The sequence below is a fragment of the Sparassis crispa genome (assembly GCF_003851025.1).
Source record: "Sparassis crispa DNA, contig_000007F, whole genome shotgun sequence".
In the NCBI taxonomy this organism is placed as follows: domain Eukaryota; kingdom Fungi; phylum Basidiomycota; class Agaricomycetes; order Polyporales; family Sparassidaceae; genus Sparassis; species Sparassis crispa.
In genome coordinates this window covers 1,130,278-1,146,933 of record NW_020939754.1, presented here as the reverse complement: position 1 = coordinate 1,146,933, position 16,656 = coordinate 1,130,278, and the positions used below count along the sequence as shown (strand labels likewise).

The window sequence follows — 16,656 nt, the reverse complement described above, 5'->3', positions numbered from 1 at the left end:
GGCGCCTTGTCGATGGCCTCCTCCTGCACTGATTTGACAAGCCCTTTGCTCATACAGTTTCTACGGCCAACTCTCCCTATAAGTACCCACCTAGAGCGTTAAACCTGAGGAGGCTTATTGTTCCTTCATAGAACTGTTACTGCCAGCCAATAATGTCAGTGGGCACGCTTCCTCTTCCTTGCTTATCACCGCATGCAGGCCTCTTCTTGTGCAGCATATAGATGACGCAGCCGTCTGTGTCACCGCTTTCTTAGTCAGTGTCCGGCAGTGCTTCGAGTGACTGGGACGACAATGGTAAGCCCTCAGCCCAAATATACCGGAAGCACATTGATGTATTCCACAGTCTCTGTGTACTCCCGGGCTCCATGCCTTCTTCGATAGGCTCACCGCTACCGTGTGGATTCTCTGTCCTGCGACTCCACTAGCAATCACTGAAGATCGCACGATGACTCACGTGTCATGCGCGTTTGCACGGTGCGCCTTACCACTTCCTTCCTCTCAGATGTGTCGCTGTCCACTGCCATCCCAGTCATTCCACACCCCGGATGCAAGATGACCACATAACGATGATGACGACGACACCAGGATTAGGATCGCCACGGATACGGAGATTGCACATGATACTCCACTCTCGCCACTGTCTGTGACTATCCCGGTTCTCATCCTGGTCTGCTACAGCTTCCCTAGCTACGTATGATTAGCCTGTGGGTTTGTGCAGTGGTACAGTGCAAATATATTTATTTCGTACAGTCTGCTATCGTGAAATGGGTAAAAATCTGTATAGTGAATATAGAATGATAGGAATAACACAATGCTACTGGTGATTACAACCAGACCCAGTAGAGCTACATATGCTTGGGTGATCGCTACAGCGGCCTGCATACACTTGGTGGTGGCTACAGCCGGCTATATTTTTGGGGACTTGTCTACCGGGCTACGAGACCTACATAGGCTACATAGCATCACATAGTCATGTGATTTTTTCCTGATGTACCCGCATTGTGGAATCGGTAATATTGCATGTTCCTCGTTACAATGAACTCGAGCAGCTGCCGTACTGTCACGGCCTGCTGCAACGGAATATCGACGCGGACGGCAGGGCTTGTCACCACGTGAAGCGCTGAATTACTCAAGGTGAGGATCGCATTGGGATCAGGGCATTTCAACCTCATTCTGACAACATACTGTGCACATTACACCGAAGTCCGGATGAGGGTTTGATGTATACCTTCCAACCTCATTCTTACCCGGTTACAGCGACATAACCTCGAAGTTCCACACCGCTATGATCCAGAAAGTGTCGCCGAGATAAATGTAATTACATAATACAGACAAGGGCTCAATTACTGCTTTGGGCTCCAGCGCTTGTACCAGGTTGTTAGCTGTCGCTGCGGATCTGCGTCTGAAGGTCTGAAAAGACACTCTCTGCCATTACATCGAAGCTCCGGAATACATAGATATTAGTGTGAAGACAGATGTCGACTGCTCATGAGCCTCCCACCATCCCCACCAGTCTCTGTCGACCTCTGCAATCTGACCCTGACCTCAATAAGAACTGTGTCTGCTGAGAATGCCCGCACCCTCGAATGTGAACGCGCCGCAAATGAATCAACCGAGGCTCAAGGCTGTCGTAGATGATGTCACGGACTTGAAGGCTGAATTTGCTAGGTACCGTAGCGAGAACGACAGGCGTGTGCAAGTTTTACACACACAGAATCAGCTGCAGCAGAGTGAGCTTCAGATGCTGAAGGCGAGGCTGGCTTTCGCAGAGGAAGCTCTCAACATAGAAGCAGACGAGGGGGTAGAGCAGCTGACAGAGCCGGTTGATGGTGAACGTGCCAAAGGTGGACCTGTCAACCACGAACCTGCGGCACGCAGCGCTGCAGGTGATGGGGACGAGGAAGCTGGCAGTGGGCCTGAAGATGAAGCCGCAGCCGTGCTCAGTGCAGCTGCAACGAAGAGCAAAGGTATAAAGGTGTGCACCTTGTTGTCTGGAAAATGAGCAACCCGCCGATCAGGAAAATCACTTTTTCCCTGAGAGCACGTGAGGAAAGTCAATCTTTCCCAGGATGTCTCAGAGCGATCAAGGGGGCCTGAGAGCAACTCAGGCTGATACAGGAGATTGCACAACTCCTAGGGTGTCCAAAAGAGTCATAGATGCTCCCAGTGCATCCACTTAATTTTACACCTATGTTAAGTGAAGTTTCTATATACTATTGAATACGGTGTAGGTATCTACTTGCATCAGAGGCAGTCATGCAGGGTGCCATGCACTGCCATCAAGGATGACAGACTCTAACGAAGTAAGGCAGTCTGAGGACAGATAGGCACCATGCTCGAGTGAGCACAATGCTCGCATGCCACATCATGACCAGCTGCAGAGCACGTGTCCGCATCGTCAGAGATGTGGTGAACTTGGTGGGCACATCATGGGTGAACACCAGTAGGTCAGAAATGGAACTCATGCTGAACAGGAACGTGAATATGAGCTAGAATGGAGAATGGGAGAGTGGAGAATAGAGAGAGAGAGTGGTGGTTGTGCTACATAGCAGTGACAGCAGACAAGCCTTATGTAGTTGGGCGGCACGCAGGGCGTGAGCAGAGATGGCGGGCACGCACCGCATTGCCCACACCTCCATCTCCTCATCAAAGAGCGCGCATCGAGTGAGCACGACACCCGTGCACCACATCGTGATGATGTGGCATGCGTCCTCCTCTCTTCACACCCTCTTGGATGGGCAAGGAGGACGAAGGGCCCGGGGGTGCACAAGACGGTAGCAGGGGAGTCAGTCGAGCAGGGCACCCGCACGCCACGTCATAAAGACATAGAGTGCGTCCACTCTTGAATGGGTGAGGTAGACGGCAGGGCATGGAGATGGTGTGGGAGAGGTCCAGGAGAGAGGTCGAGGGAACCACACACCATGCTTGAGCGAGCACGATGCCTGCGCATCACGTCATGAAGACGTGGAGCGTGTCCTCCTCTTTTCATGCCCTCTTGGATGGGTGAGGTGGACGGTGGGGCCCAGGGGGACGCGAGATGGTGGAGACGGAGTTGGGGAAACTAGGCGCCGTGCTCGGGTAAGCACGACGCCCGCGTGCCATGTCATGATGACGTGGCATGCATCCTCCTTCGTACCCTCTTGCATGGGCGAGGTGGACGGTGGGGCCCACGGGGACGCGAGACAGTGGCAGGGGAATTGGGGAAACCAGGCGCCATGCTCGAGTAAGCATGACACCCGCGTGCCACGTCGTAATGATGTGACACGCATCCTCCTCCCTTCGTACCCTCTTGGATGAGCGAGGCAGACGGTGGGGCCCGAGAGGGCATGAGACGGCGGTGGGGAAATCGGAGGAACTAGGCGCCATGCTACACTGAGCATGACGCCCATGCGCCATGTCATGAAGACATGGAGCGCGTCCACCTCTTTTCGCACCCTCTTCGATGGGCGAGGTGGACGGTAGGGCCCAGGGGGATGCGAGATGGCGGAGAGGGAGTTGGCACCTTGTGGTGCATGCAGCTCGGGATCCTGGTGGAATGACGACCGAGCATGCTTAACAAGCACACTCGGTCGGCATTGTAGTTAGTGAAAATAGCACAAAAGCAGAAGGACATACCTTTATTGCCTTTGTCCATCCATCCGAGTGCCCATCCGTCGACATTGGAGTGTACTGTCGCAGAGGCTGAAGGACTTAGCAATTTCGGACAGCTGTCCAAAGTTCCAAATGCGGAAGAGCAGTAAATATGCACAAACAAAGAGTTAGTTTTTTCCATTGACCCGCTCCGTTGTATTTGACGTTTTCGCAGATGCTAAGGTGTCCACGGTACAGACTCCTAGTTGCATTCCCTGCATTCTCAGATCCAATTACGGGCCAAGGACTTGTACGACAAGGAGAAAGTTGATCTTGAGACAATCATCGTGGAGGATGTATTCAGGCTCCTCCAGTGCGATGACAATGGGTCGATGACGGAGGAGGCGCAGCGCCGTCTCGAGCTGTTCAATCCCAACAAGCTCGAGTTGGAGGAGCAGAATGTGTTTCTTCAGGTGCGTATGTTACACTTTGATTTTCGTGCGCGACGGAGGAGGCTCAGCACCGTCTCGAACTGTTCAGTCCCAACAAGCTCGAGTCAGAGGAGCAGAATGCGTTTCTTCAGGTGCGTACGTTATGCTTTGATTTTCGTGCGAGCACTCATTTCTGCCATTAGTTTCTAAGTTTCATGTGGAACCTGTTGTTCTGGGGTCATGGAGGCTGCCGCCTTGGTTGCCATCGCACTTTCAAATGGTGAACACCAGCCTCCTGACTGGCAAGATTTTGTCAGTATTGTCCTATTGCTTTTGGTCAAGGTGAAGGTCAAGCGGGATTGTACCTGGCAGGAGATCGAGTCCGCTGGACTTGTTCCAGGTAATATGGTTTCATTTAAGCTTGGTGATATTGTACCAGCATATTGTCGTCTGATGGAGGCATCAATGTCTCCATTGATCAAGCTGCTCTCACCGGTGAGTCGCTGCCTCAGAGCAAGAAGACCGGCCACCAGTGCTTTTTGTAAGTGATTGTAGTTTTGTCGTGTCATGTGCTCTGCGTTGTCACCCACACTTCCATTAGGTGTTCTACATGTAAGCAGGGTGAGGCTGAAGGTGTGATCATCTTGACCAGTCCTAATACCTTCTTCGGTCGCACGGTGTTGCTCGTTGGCCAGGACGATGACACTACCAGACACTTGCAGAAGATTCTTGCCCAGATTGTATCATTCTGTCTTGTCGTTATTGGCATCTTCCTACTCACCGAGATTTTCTGCTTGTACGCTGGCTTCAGTTTCCAGTACCATTGTGGTCTCAACAACATCTTAGTGCTCTTGATCGGTGGAATCGCAATTGCGATGCCTACGGTGCTGTCCGTCACCCTCGCTGTCAGTGCTCAGCAGCTTGCAAAGTACAAGGCCATCATTATCTGTATCACTGTGATTGAAGAGCTGGCCACTGTCACCATCTTGTTCTCCGACAAGATGGGTACCCTCACTGCCAACAAGCTGACCATTGATTGCGAGACCATTTGTACCTACAGTCCTGTCTTTGCTGAGGACATCATTCTACTGTCGGCGTACACGTCATGCATGGAGAACCAGGATGCCATCGACACTTGCATCATCTTCGCCATTGGCAATCCATCTCGCGCTCGCGCTGGTATCAAGCTCCTTGACTGCAAGCCTTTCAATCCCCTCAACAAATGTACCGAGATCATGTACCAAGGAGTCATCAAACAAGCCCAAGTGTGTCACCAAGGGTATGACTGGTATCATCATTGAGCTTTGCACGCGCAGCAAGACTGAGAAGATTGAGTTCAGGCCTGAGGCCAACGTTGAGGAGTTGGTGAGTCGTGGTCTCCATACCTTGGCTGTCATGTATGAGGAGTTGGATAGCGAAGATCCCGAGGGTGAAGGTAATGCCTTCGAGCTTATTGGTCTGCTCTCCATCTTTGACCCTCCCTGTGATGACATTAAGCAGACCATTAACAACACTATCGCTCTCGATGTTTGCATCAAAATGGTCACGGGTGATCAGCTCACCATCACGAAGGAAACCGGTTGTCATCTCAGTCTCGGTGACCACATGTATCTCACTCAGGTCCTCAAGGATGGTTCCGCACCTGGTAGCAAACACGCACTTCTTGACTAAATGATCCTGGACACTGATGGTTTTGCTCGTGTTTTTCCCGAATGCAAGTGCTGCCGAAAACATATATTTCGTACTGATACCTTCTTATTCATGTATCTGTTTGATACTAGTTCTTACTCTTATGATACTTGCTTTTGGCATAGTAGGAGAATGGCATCTAATACACGAGGATAACTGAGGACAAACCAGAGCATCTGAGGGCATATCAGAGCATGATCAATACAGCATAACCTAGGAAATCAGCTATATCCTGAGTGCAGCTCAGGGCGACCTAGGCGCTCTCAGGAAAAATGCTGTAGAGACCTTGCTCTCAGAGCAACCTGGGACGCTCTGGCATCCCTGACACCCTGCCAGCTCTGAGAGCATCTCAGGGCATCCTAGGACAGCCTAGGCTGCTCTAGGGCCACAGGTGATTTTCCTGATCGGCGAGAGTAGCATGCTTGCAGGACGTCGTCAAGGACACATTCCAGCTTCTGATGGGGTTGAAGAAACTCGACGCGAAGAGCTTGCAGCCATATCCGAATGGTATCGGTCGCGAAAGTGAGCACTGGCCAAAAGACCCACGTACAGGAAGGCCATACCTCAGGTTCCGATGGTCACGCAATGCCGAAGACGATGTTAACTCATCTGGTCTTGATGATATTTTTGCCTCAATCCGAGCGACGGGTGCCGCGCGTGTTGCTGATGCCGTTCCAGAGCTGAGGAGAATCTGTGACCGAGACCTCAAGGTGAAGATCAAGGCGAAGTTCATCTACATGGCGAGAGAGTTCAGGAAGTCAGAAAGGCAGGCAGCCGAGCACGAGAATATCGAGGCAGCTGCGGAGGAGGAGGTCGAGGAAGAAGAAGAAGAAGAGGCAGAGGAAGCCGGAGCGGACGGGGAGCATCAGGCCAGAGGAACAAGGCAGAAAGCCACAGAGCCTGTCATTGAGGTTGACCGTGCGCACAAGAACTCATGTGTTGCCTCTGTGAGTACTCGAATGACCACTGCTGCCTGGTTACGCATTTTAATGCCACAATCAGAAGCTACAGGGGCGTGTTCGCAAACGACAGAACTCAATTTACACCGATAAGAAGTACGACTCAGCTTTTATGATCAACGCCATGTCGGATGACGAAGATGATCCCACCTGGTCACACGGTGAGGTGAAGCGGTACATCAGTCGCGCGCCAGGCTATCGTAGTGAAACAGTAAGTGAACATACGCACAAGATCTTATCATGTCCCGGAAGCACTTACGACCATTTTTGCCATAGGTCAAACAGCTATACATAAGCATTGACGCGATCGCTGACAAAGATCCAGATAAAGCAAAGGCAGCCACGACACGAATCAGGGGACCCGAGTATCCAGACGCTGTGCGGCCCAAGGCAAAGAAGCTGGCGAATCGAATTCGCGCGTGGCAAGTGAACGATGTTCTCCTTGCAGAAAATCAGCATTGGCTAACATCGGGGAGAGTTGCGATAAGTGGTTGGCTGTGGGGGGATGACGAAGACCCAGAGGACAGTGAGCTCAAGAGGAAGAGTGTCGAAGCCGGCGAGAGGAATGGGAAGAAGCGTCGCCGAGTAGTTGATTCATCTGCAGTCGCTCAGGCTCAGTCGCGTGTGGAAGCTTTGACAAATGGCGGGGACATTAACCAGCTCTTCGCTGGTCTTGGGTGATCACCGTGCCTTGATACCACGATAGATAAGCAGTGTTAGTATGTGCAGATACACTTAGACACGAGAAGGAGAATCAACTTACCCGGTCAAACGAATGGACAACCCATAGTGGGACTTCGTTGCCGAGTCGTTTGGAAGTGATGGGTATTATGGCTACCGCAGCTGCAAGCTGATCAGTCGCAATGACTTCCATGTCTTGCAGACGGTCAGCATAGGCCACGTATACACCTAGATCTGTGGAGCTAGACAGATATGTCAGCCTATGCAAACCCACTGAGAGAGCTCATACTAAATAGACCATGGAAAAGTGGGAATGTCATCATCCGACACCATGCGCTGCACGATGGAGCACACTATTGGTGGTTTATCTGAAATAGTTATCTCGAAATGATATATTAGTCTGCAGGGGACGCGTGAACCATCCATGTCGATACATGCAAAGCGATCAGCCTGACTCCTGTGGTCCATTGATGAGCTGTAATGAATGCCGTCTTTACAGATGAATGGGAGAGCCTTTGATGAACGTGCAGCAAGGAACAGGATGGCATTGCGATCTGTCGTGAAGTCATCCTCAATGTTGAGCTCCGGCCATGTCTTTCTTGTGTACTCTAGCAGCATTGAGTACACAGTCGGATGGGGGAACGTTCGCAAGTCTGTGAATTTCTTGGCAGACTTGGGCTTCAGAATTGTGCAGCCAGAAGTAAAACCTGCGATCTGCGTGCGAAGGGTACCACGAGTTGCGCCCTTATCAGAACACGCTCGCTGAATAAGCTTTCTTTCCTCTGGGCTCACATCATTGGGCAAAGATAACATCTACAAAAGGCAGTAAGGATTTCACACAATGAGACAAAGCATGAGGGACATACCAATTCATGCAAGCGGTGCTTCGCGACCCAATTCCGCATCATTGTCACTTCCATCTCTCCCTCGGCATGTCCATTAAGTTTAACCTGTTCCTGCTCACCATTGCAATGCTCAAATGCGAACAGCCACCATGAATAGGCCGGCCCAAACCGCTTGAAGATATCTGTATAATGCATAGCGAGGTGATGGTTTGGAAGGAGATGAACGCCGAGTTGTAACAGCCCTTGACAGCAACGTTGTAGGTATCGTTGACCTCGATCTACCTCGTCCATGGAAATACTCTTGCTAGCAAGAATGCGATCCGATACGGAAAAGAAGAGACTGCACTGATAGATCTCGGTCAAGTTTCGGTTGAACGAAGGTTTCTCTTTGGCTCTCGCAGGTATATCCGGAGCGTCTCGACGAATCTTATCGTTTGCATTACGCCAACATCACCACAGAACAGTGGTCTGGATGCTGGTCCAACAGCGCCACTGGTCAGCTTTCTGTAGTGAATGATTTTCGCCGAGCTACATACAGTTGTGATCTCAGCACCTTCGCAGTATGAGGGTAAACAATTCTCACATTCGTGGGTAATCTTCCTATACCGGATGGCCAGACGATAGCGTTCACGCAATCTTGCAAGACCTTCTACGATTTTGAGTTCAGCAGGTACCCTTTGACGATGACATCAGAGAAGAATGAATGTTGAATGCCTGCAGAAACAAGTAGTATAAGATAATTTTAGATATATGTCACGAAGTTGGTAGCATCACCATAAACATTATGCATGTAGTCCAGTGCGGACGTCTTGATTGGGAAAAAGCCAACCATTTCGTCAAGGACTGTGTATCGTGAGCCACCCTCATCCAGAATCTTCTTGATTGCCTTCTTGGATTTTGGCGGCTTGGCAGCAAATGCGTACTTGAGTTGGATCCAGTCGTCTCTCAGCACAAAATCTGATGGGATTCTTACTGTGCACAATGTTAATATTGAGCTGTGTCTGTAACAACTCACTGGGTATATCGTAACCAACTTCTGTGTTGAGATCGTCGTGCACTATCATGCAAATATTGCACGTATGCTTCTTGTGCCCATGTGCTGCTGAACCGGTTACCTTCCATGCTGCTTGAATATCACTGACGTGCAGTTCAAAGCCCGCGTGGACACGCGGTGGAATTTGACGTCCATACATCGCCATCTTGAGACCTAAAAGGTATTACAATAACTCAGAGGTAAGATAGTGTTGTGTGGAACAGTGCATACCTTTATATAGTTGCCGCATATCAGCAACTACTGGTTCAAGAATGTGGTCGAGCTGTTCCAAGCTCGGCTCCTTCGGCCCTGGAATGTTGGTAATGAGATGTACGAATGGTTGGGCAAAGCGAACAGATCTGTGTAGGCCAGCGAACGACAAGTACACGCCGCCTGCAGAATGAGGCCGATTGTCAGTAATCCTGAACCTGTGTATATGCACATCAATAATGCAACAAATGCGATAACGAGAAGGAACAGGATTACCAGTCAATATTAAGTATCATACTTAGACCCACGTCAACTTGTCACAATGTCCGACGAGAGCCGGGTTCCACCTCAACTTCATGTATGGTCCCGTCTTCTCGCACAACCCGTTTCAAGCCCAATTCCAACATCCCCCAAGCTTCGCCATCATGGAAGTCATGCATAAGTTCGTGTGATGCGAGTGGGTCCTTGTTTGCATCCACAGATGGAAGCCGGAGATTCTTGATGAAGTCAGAGCGTAACAGGAATCGCTGGACAGCCTTGACAATTGATGAGTACGGCTGTACCTTCGCCAGAATCCGCTTGGCAGGATCATCAGCGTCGTCAGAATTGACATCAAGTTGACGCTTGATGTGATAGACAATGCCAGTACAGCCAGCTTGCATGCAGCTGGGAGAATCCATTTTCATGATCATCTCCGCTGGATAGTACTTGAAGCAGACCGTACAAATGGGGCGCCTCTCGATATAATCATCTATGGCCAGTCCGAGTCGTCGCTTGGCAGTAATCAGAGTGGTGGCTGGCTTAGGTAACAAGGGGAAACAGCCACAGAGCCGGATGATGTCGAGGCTGTTGTTGAGTTGATCCTGAGCGGCAGCAACAGTGGATGAGCCGAACACATTCCCCAGTACGGCTTGTAGATAGGCCAAGCGGACAGCCTTAGACTCTCGGAACGCAGGAGCAAGGTCAGACTCCAGTAAAGCCGCAAGTGCCGCATCATCCGCGGAGGCATCAGCAGTCACTTCCCGCAGTTCAGGTGGAGGTTCATTGTCATGAGGAGCCAGCACGCTGGCCTCAGCTTGGATGTCACCAGGTTGCGGTGGAGGATTTTCTTCCTGTTGGGCATTGCCGTCTGAGTGTGGATTAGCATCCGGATGGTCATCTTCAAAGTCAGAGAAAAAGCCGGAGTCATCAGCAGGATTAACCTGGCCATCAGAATCAGCTGCCGAGTCAGCAGATGCAGCGGTAGAGGTGTGTGGAGCAGAACCATCAAGAGCTTCATTGATAGAGAGTGCAGAACGAGCGTGTGCAGCAGGGACTTGGGCTGTCACAGCTGGATGGTGAGAAGTCTGAACCGACTGGGAAGAACGCGCCGCAACCTCAAGATCCTTCTTCTCGTGTCTAGTTGCAGTGGGCTTGGTTTGTACTCGGTACCCCTCAGGTGTCTTGGAGCAGCCGTAGAAGAGACAATTACAGCGCCGTGTCTGCTGTTGATAGCCTATGCGGCGGGTCTGTGTACATCTGTAGTAAGTCCACAATGCATATATGCAGCCGGTCACATACAGAAGGCATAACGGCAGTATTAAGAGCCCGTGGATGGTCGATGCGAAGGTCCTGCCGTTGGATGTCGAGTTGAGTATATGCACGGGAGAGACTGCACTCAGAGGACTTAGAGTCAGATGCGTCCAATGTATATATCACGTGTGCGCGTGTAAATGATTAGATTTCATCATTATCCCCACTTATCACCAAATTTATGACCCATTTCTCGAGTTGTGTAGGGAGTGCTGTGACGAACTTATAGTGAGCAGGTGCACGCTCAGGTTGTAACTCGGGAGTAACGTGTATATAATGAGGGCATCGCAGCGTGATAACACAAAATGAGTGATCCGTATAAAATCTACACAGGATATGGGTAGGATAAGCATATCCACACGCAATCCTCACCTTGAGTAATCCAGCGTTTCACGCTGTGTGTACTCGTCAGTTTCTCGAAGGACACCTTGATCAAGAGGGTCCCGAAGCTATTTCCTGTACCCTTGGTAGTATGATAGACATGTGACTTCGGTTGAAACATGTCGACGGATATGCCTAGTAGTACCATCAGCCAGAAGCATACAAGGAGGTATAGTCACAACAGACTTGCCTAAGGGGCCTTTTCTCACAACTTCAGCAAACTCATAGCTGGTACGCCAATGTGTGACACCATTACTCTGAGGTGCCCATATAATGACACTTTTCAGGACTCTGTCCAGGACAGGATTGATGTCTGTGTTGACTTCCAATGTCGGCCACACCGTATCCTGAAGGGACATAGTTTGTATTGCTGGGTGAGTGATCAAGGTAAAAAGTACGGTGGACTGTATGATCTCGGTAATCACTCGGGTGAGTGGTTGCAAATGCGAGTAAAGCACCAACGGGAAAATGGCTCCTTATTATACTCACTGGCCTCCGAAGAATTGGGGGACTCGGAAGAGCCAATTGAGTCATATTTGCCCCAATTGGCGGGGATGAGAAAAGGTAAGGCATCTGATAACACATATGTAAGAGGACCCTGGATTTGAGCGTTCTTGCCGCCTGTAGAAGCCATCATGAGGACCCACAGTACCATCCGATATAACTTTTACAGAATGAAGTCTCACAACCGAAGCGCTGACGCTCGCGTTGACTCGATGCTCCGACCCAATTGGTGACAAGTTTCGCAGGTGTCCAAACTTGGACCCACACAGCGGCTGATCTCATCACGGCGGCCATAGGGATTCTACACGAGTCGAAATCCATGTGCTTCCAAGTTCATCAACGTGCTATCAGAAGCACGAAGCTTGAGGGCTTATCAAGGTTGGACCCTCTGAGTCACTAAATGCTCGGTGTTGGGCCAAGCTTCAGCTTCGGAGGATGCTCGCGGGCCGACCACCACTCAACGCCAATGTACATACCTCCGTCGCAGGAGGTGTACTCAACTGCCGCAGTGTACCTATCGAGTGAGGCTGACAACGCAGGCTGTGTTATATTCTCTATGGTCGGAGTGAACTGTTGAGAAACCATCCTGTTATTTAATTCAGTAAATGCAGTAATATTGTTAGCCGATTTATTTATTCATGACAAGTCAAGTCGGGCGCTGATTGTCCGCTTATGTCGAGAATCGTCGACCCAACCTCAAGTCACTTTCTTCTCAGTCTCATAGACCTTGCTATTTCCGCATTGGAACATGACCATACCTGTCCATGTTGTTGTGCTAGGTTAATGATCAATTTTATCGTCCTGTACAGAGCGCGTGCTCAAATTGCAAACCAGGTGGTCCGCAAAGCGGCAAAAGTACTCTCATCGCTCGCATGGTGAGCAGCCTAAGTTCTGTCATAAATGTCTTACGCCCAAAAGTTACATTATTTTCTGGACATAGAACAAGAACGTTTATAGGCGAGCTGGCGATCGACGTGTTTTTCGGTTCAGTATGGCGGATTGTGGCGATGATGTCGAGTTTGCCAGTTCATGCGAAGGTTCACACTTTGTGTTATCTACATTCGACCTCATGGAAGGGTACGCTGGTCTGTCGCAGGCAGTGGTCTTGGGTCGCAAGGTCTTGGAAACAGCTCACACCTTGCAGATATGGCTCGTTGGCACCAAGCTGGATCTCATTCCACAAAACTATTCTGATATGGACCTGGAGGTTCGCCAATATGCTGCAGAATGTCCTTGGCAATACGACATGCGTTTCGTAGCTGTGAGCAGTGTCACTAATCAAGGTATTGACAATCTCAAAGAACTCATCGGTGTGTAATTCCGCAACTATGGCACATTTTCTGCTGGAACATGTTTCCCCTTGTACAGTAAACCATTCGCACCCCATCGAGGAGAGACGGTCAACTGCAGTCATTATTCATACCTTGGTAAATTGGTTTCTAGGCCACGTAGCAACAACATTTTCGCTCCCGGTACCAGGAAACAAAGAGGTAACATCTTGACCATATATTGAAAACATAATTTTGATCTGATTTTTATGCATGGCTTTTACAGACACCTGACCCAGTTGAGTTAGACGACGCCAAAGTAGACGCTCTCTTGGAAACCCCCGAAGCCGTTGCCTGGGACGATAAGCTGAAAACCTACTCGACCTTTTGGAATGCCAGCACTGTTCACAAAATCACGCCTTCACTAGTAGTTAAACGATTTACGCGCACGGAGCTGGAGAACATGCTCTACGTGCGCAGACACACAAAAATTCCGGTCCCGCAGCCGCGTTGCCTCAATCTCTCGGACTGGCTTGCGATGGATCTCGTGGATGGCCAGATGCTGGTTGACTGCTGGGATTCTCTGTCTTTCTTCATGCAGTTCCGTGTTGCATGCACTCTCCGGTCATATATCTCCCAGCTCCACCAATTGACTCGGGACGTTCCTGGTCCGGTAGACGGCGGGTCATTCAGTGGTGCTCTATTTGATGAAACAGAATACGGACCCTTTCCCTCCTCCAGAAGCTTTCGGCTGCGGTGCGAGATGATTGCCCATATTGGGTGGGCCCGTTACGTGCGACACCTTAGGTCGGAGCAAAGACCTATTCCACCCCCTCCGATAGTCGGCGGCGATTGGTCTCTTTCATTCGTGCACGCCGATTTGGGCCCATCAAATATGATCCTGTCGAAAGAGGGCGTGTTATGGATCATCGACTGGGCGGATGCCGGATTTTTCCCTCACTGGCTGGAGGCGGTGGGGATGCAGAGATACTTTGATACTCCCAGAGTCCCGAAGTCATGGAGATGGCTGCAATGGTTTGTCACTGGGTCCTGCCCTGCCTACAAAAATTTGTGGGGATACTTCATGGCTGATGCACACAGATTTTGATCCGAGTATTCTTCACGCTAGCTTCCCTTGGTATGCGACTCTTCGCTCAGGCCACAGCTGTAAACGGTTTCTATCGGTCAGAAAACCCTAAGTACTGACTTCGCTATGTGCCTCCGTGCCGCTCACAAAGTCTTATATCATGCCGCTCTTCTCGCTAAAGTAGTGCTATTTGTGATCGTCTTGATACCCCTTTGCGATACCACTGCGTCCCTGCTCTAATACGCTCGGCGCATCCTGTCCATTATTCACTTCCAACCCTCTGAATGTCCTGTTCTGCAAATACTGGGCTGACATCAAGAATGAGTAACAATATCTTAGCATCATCTCAGCAACATTTTCTTACCCGCTGCGCTATCCGTGAGTGTCGCTACTGTATTCCCCTGGTTGCGCAACACGACTGCAGAGTCGACTCCTGCGCCATCTTCGACATCGGTTGTTCTTCCAGCTGCTACAGAAAGACGATGTTCTTAACCGGGTTCGGCACTACGAAAGTGAACAATATCCTACCTCCATACCGCTTCGCATGACGATATGTTCCTGTCACTGGCGAGAAGATCGGTTGGTCGGGATCTTCTTCCTCTGTCTCCGCAGATTGTTCTGACGCTAGGATATCCTTGGTCAACAACACCTACAAGTAAGGAGAAATTATTACCTTCAGGATAGCTTTGTTGCACTGCTAGCAGTCTATCGAAGTCGAGCACATATCTCCCCGTCCAATTCGTCCTGGTCTGAAGAGCAACTTCCAATTCAAATGGAGTAATTATTGGCCGCAGAAATTCCTGCATAAGGTCGGGATGTCCCATAAGCTGCTAGGCCAAGTAGAACTAGTTCCACCTTACCTTTGCATCTATCACGCTGTTTTCCGGGCATGCAACAAGAACGAAACATTCGATCTCTAAGAAATTGGCTAGCTTTGCAGGATTCAGCTTGCCAACACTGATGGTGTAGCTCTTCTTCTGTGCACGCGAGAGGATAGTGCGCAAGTATGAAATGACAGGTAGATACGACGCTGCCAACCGTTCAACGGCGGTGAGCAATAGTTTTCTGGCGAAGAATGAAATGATCTTTCACCAACACCCAGAGTTCCGACGAGAATGCCGAAGACGTCGGCGTCTCTGGCTTTTTGAACGAGGGCGTATCTCCTCATCAGAAGTTTATTTGTTCGTGAAGATTCTAGGCGTGCAATTCTAGTCCTTGGGTCATACGAGTGTACCTGTGATGACAAGTGTTGCAGTATTTCAAAAAGTTCAGCTCAAAATAGGGTACCTCTGCATGTGTCATAAGCACGTTGGTTAACGTCAAGCTCTCTCCACCGATATACAGGATAATGGATTCTTCCACAGGCGAGTCATAATGTTGGACTTGATCGTCTGCTTCATGTCGGTGACTCTCTGGCTCATTCGCATCGCCACCCGTGACCGCAGGAACAGAACAGAGCGGTACAGGACTGTGCAACAGTCGTGTTGATGATGGCAGTGTCCTTCTGAGCTCATCGACGATAGAATCTTCACAAATATGACGTCAGCCATAAGAACTAATCGTTGTCGGTCGTACACTGACCCGCTCTGTGTGCATATGTGACGTCGCACTTGAGCCTAAAGATGCGTCCTTCAAGAGGATTTGACGAAGAAGCTTTTACGGATTCCAATAGTTTAGCAGCGCAGTCCGACGGGTCAACTTCCTTCTTCCCAAAAACATATATGACAGGCAGACGAGACGTTCTTAGCGCGTCCACCGTGAATAAAAACAGCAATCAGCTTCAACATTTTGCTGACACGCATAGTTAACGTACTGGCTCATGCAAGCATGACCATAATGTACTACTGCATCAGCATCGACATGTTGTGCAGCAACTTCGTCTACACAGCAACTTCATTGATAATAAATTTTGATGCACAAAACGTTAGGGCAGTAGTTCTGAGATACAGAATGATAGCCTGCCTGCCATAAGACGTATCTGCTAACACGTAGAGTTCTTTTCCGTCTCCAATCCGCGATTTTAGAAGCCGATATATGGGGACAGAGTCGTGCAGCAGCTCGTCAGGGAATTGGAGAGCTATCTGCGGCGAATAACAACAATTGAACATTCCGCCTCAGTATACGCAATGGAAAAAATTCACCCGTTTGTAGTTTCCTTGGTTGATTTGTTCCACTGTGCGCTGGATGTCATAGTAACCTTTGAAATCTTCGACGGGTAGATCATCCCGAGTACGGTCCACGGCGACGTCGATCTTTCGCGTGATAGCATCTTCACCAGATGCAGAAAAAGCAGTGCTCTCGGGCGACAGATTGAATGCATCCATAGCTGACACTCGTGGCAGAGAGAAAGGACCCTCGGTAACGTCCCTCTTTCGGAATATTGATTCCCACGGTGTGAATGACCAAATTTTCCCAAGTCCTGTTCG

General features: G+C 49.9%; 8 protein-coding genes across 8 annotated transcripts; 4 read left to right on the top strand and 4 right to left on the bottom strand.

The window, feature by feature from the left end:
- Positions 1-1,570: 1,570 nt before the first annotated feature.
- Positions 1,571-2,002, top strand: SCP_0803800 (hypothetical protein; the record flags this gene model as incomplete). Its single annotated transcript, XM_027760970.1, has 1 exon — positions 1,571-2,002. One exon carries the CDS (start codon positions 1,571-1,573, stop codon positions 2,000-2,002), a length of 432 nt encoding a protein of 143 aa, XP_027616771.1.
- Positions 2,003-2,954: 952 nt separating this feature from the next.
- SCP_0803790 (hypothetical protein) lies at positions 2,955-3,660 on the bottom strand (the record flags this gene model as incomplete). The annotated part of the gene is made up of 2 exons (XM_027760969.1): positions 2,955-3,551; positions 3,616-3,660. 2 exons carry the CDS (start codon positions 3,658-3,660, stop codon positions 2,955-2,957), a joined length of 642 nt encoding a protein of 213 aa, XP_027616770.1.
- A 63-nt stretch (positions 3,661-3,723) lies between these two features.
- On the top strand, positions 3,724-5,672 carry SCP_0803780 (plasma-membrane proton-e; the record flags this gene model as incomplete). Its single annotated transcript, XM_027760968.1, has 9 exons — positions 3,724-3,757; positions 3,806-3,822; positions 3,876-4,043; positions 4,091-4,157; positions 4,205-4,281; positions 4,344-4,401; positions 4,461-4,542; positions 4,603-5,266; positions 5,322-5,672. The coding sequence occupies 9 exons, from the start codon at positions 3,724-3,726 to the stop codon at positions 5,670-5,672; spliced, it is 1,518 nt and encodes a 505-aa protein (XP_027616769.1).
- Positions 5,673-6,148: 476 nt separating this feature from the next.
- Positions 6,149-7,330, top strand: SCP_0803770 (hypothetical protein; the record flags this gene model as incomplete). Its single annotated transcript, XM_027760967.1, has 3 exons — positions 6,149-6,637; positions 6,693-6,860; positions 6,926-7,330. 3 exons carry the CDS (start codon positions 6,149-6,151, stop codon positions 7,328-7,330), a joined length of 1,062 nt encoding a protein of 353 aa, XP_027616768.1.
- Positions 7,331-7,403: 73 nt separating this feature from the next.
- On the bottom strand, positions 7,404-8,370 carry SCP_0803760 (hypothetical protein; the record flags this gene model as incomplete). Its single annotated transcript, XM_027760966.1, has 3 exons — positions 7,404-7,572; positions 7,620-8,143; positions 8,197-8,370. 3 exons carry the CDS (start codon positions 8,368-8,370, stop codon positions 7,404-7,406), a joined length of 867 nt encoding a protein of 288 aa, XP_027616767.1.
- Positions 8,371-8,824: 454 nt separating this feature from the next.
- Positions 8,825-10,987, bottom strand: SCP_0803750 (hypothetical protein; the record flags this gene model as incomplete). The annotated part of the gene is made up of 6 exons (XM_027760965.1): positions 8,825-8,889; positions 8,950-9,132; positions 9,191-9,382; positions 9,440-9,601; positions 9,750-10,926; positions 10,979-10,987. The coding sequence occupies 6 exons, from the start codon at positions 10,985-10,987 to the stop codon at positions 8,825-8,827; spliced, it is 1,788 nt and encodes a 595-aa protein (XP_027616766.1).
- Positions 10,988-12,623: 1,636 nt separating this feature from the next.
- On the top strand, positions 12,624-14,251 carry SCP_0803740 (hypothetical protein; the record flags this gene model as incomplete). The annotated part of the gene is made up of 5 exons (XM_027760964.1): positions 12,624-12,654; positions 12,710-12,750; positions 12,816-13,185; positions 13,244-13,365; positions 13,430-14,251. 5 exons carry the CDS (start codon positions 12,624-12,626, stop codon positions 14,249-14,251), a joined length of 1,386 nt encoding a protein of 461 aa, XP_027616765.1.
- A 165-nt stretch (positions 14,252-14,416) lies between these two features.
- On the bottom strand, positions 14,417-16,554 carry SCP_0803730 (2-(3-amino-3-carboxypropyl)histidine synthase subunit 2; the record flags this gene model as incomplete). The annotated part of the gene is made up of 11 exons (XM_027760963.1): positions 14,417-14,538; positions 14,595-14,699; positions 14,759-14,854; positions 14,904-15,030; positions 15,091-15,260; positions 15,323-15,464; positions 15,518-15,756; positions 15,812-15,972; positions 16,044-16,121; positions 16,193-16,311; positions 16,372-16,554. 11 exons carry the CDS (start codon positions 16,552-16,554, stop codon positions 14,417-14,419), a joined length of 1,542 nt encoding a protein of 513 aa, XP_027616764.1.
- Between the last annotated feature and the right edge of the window lie 102 nt (positions 16,555-16,656).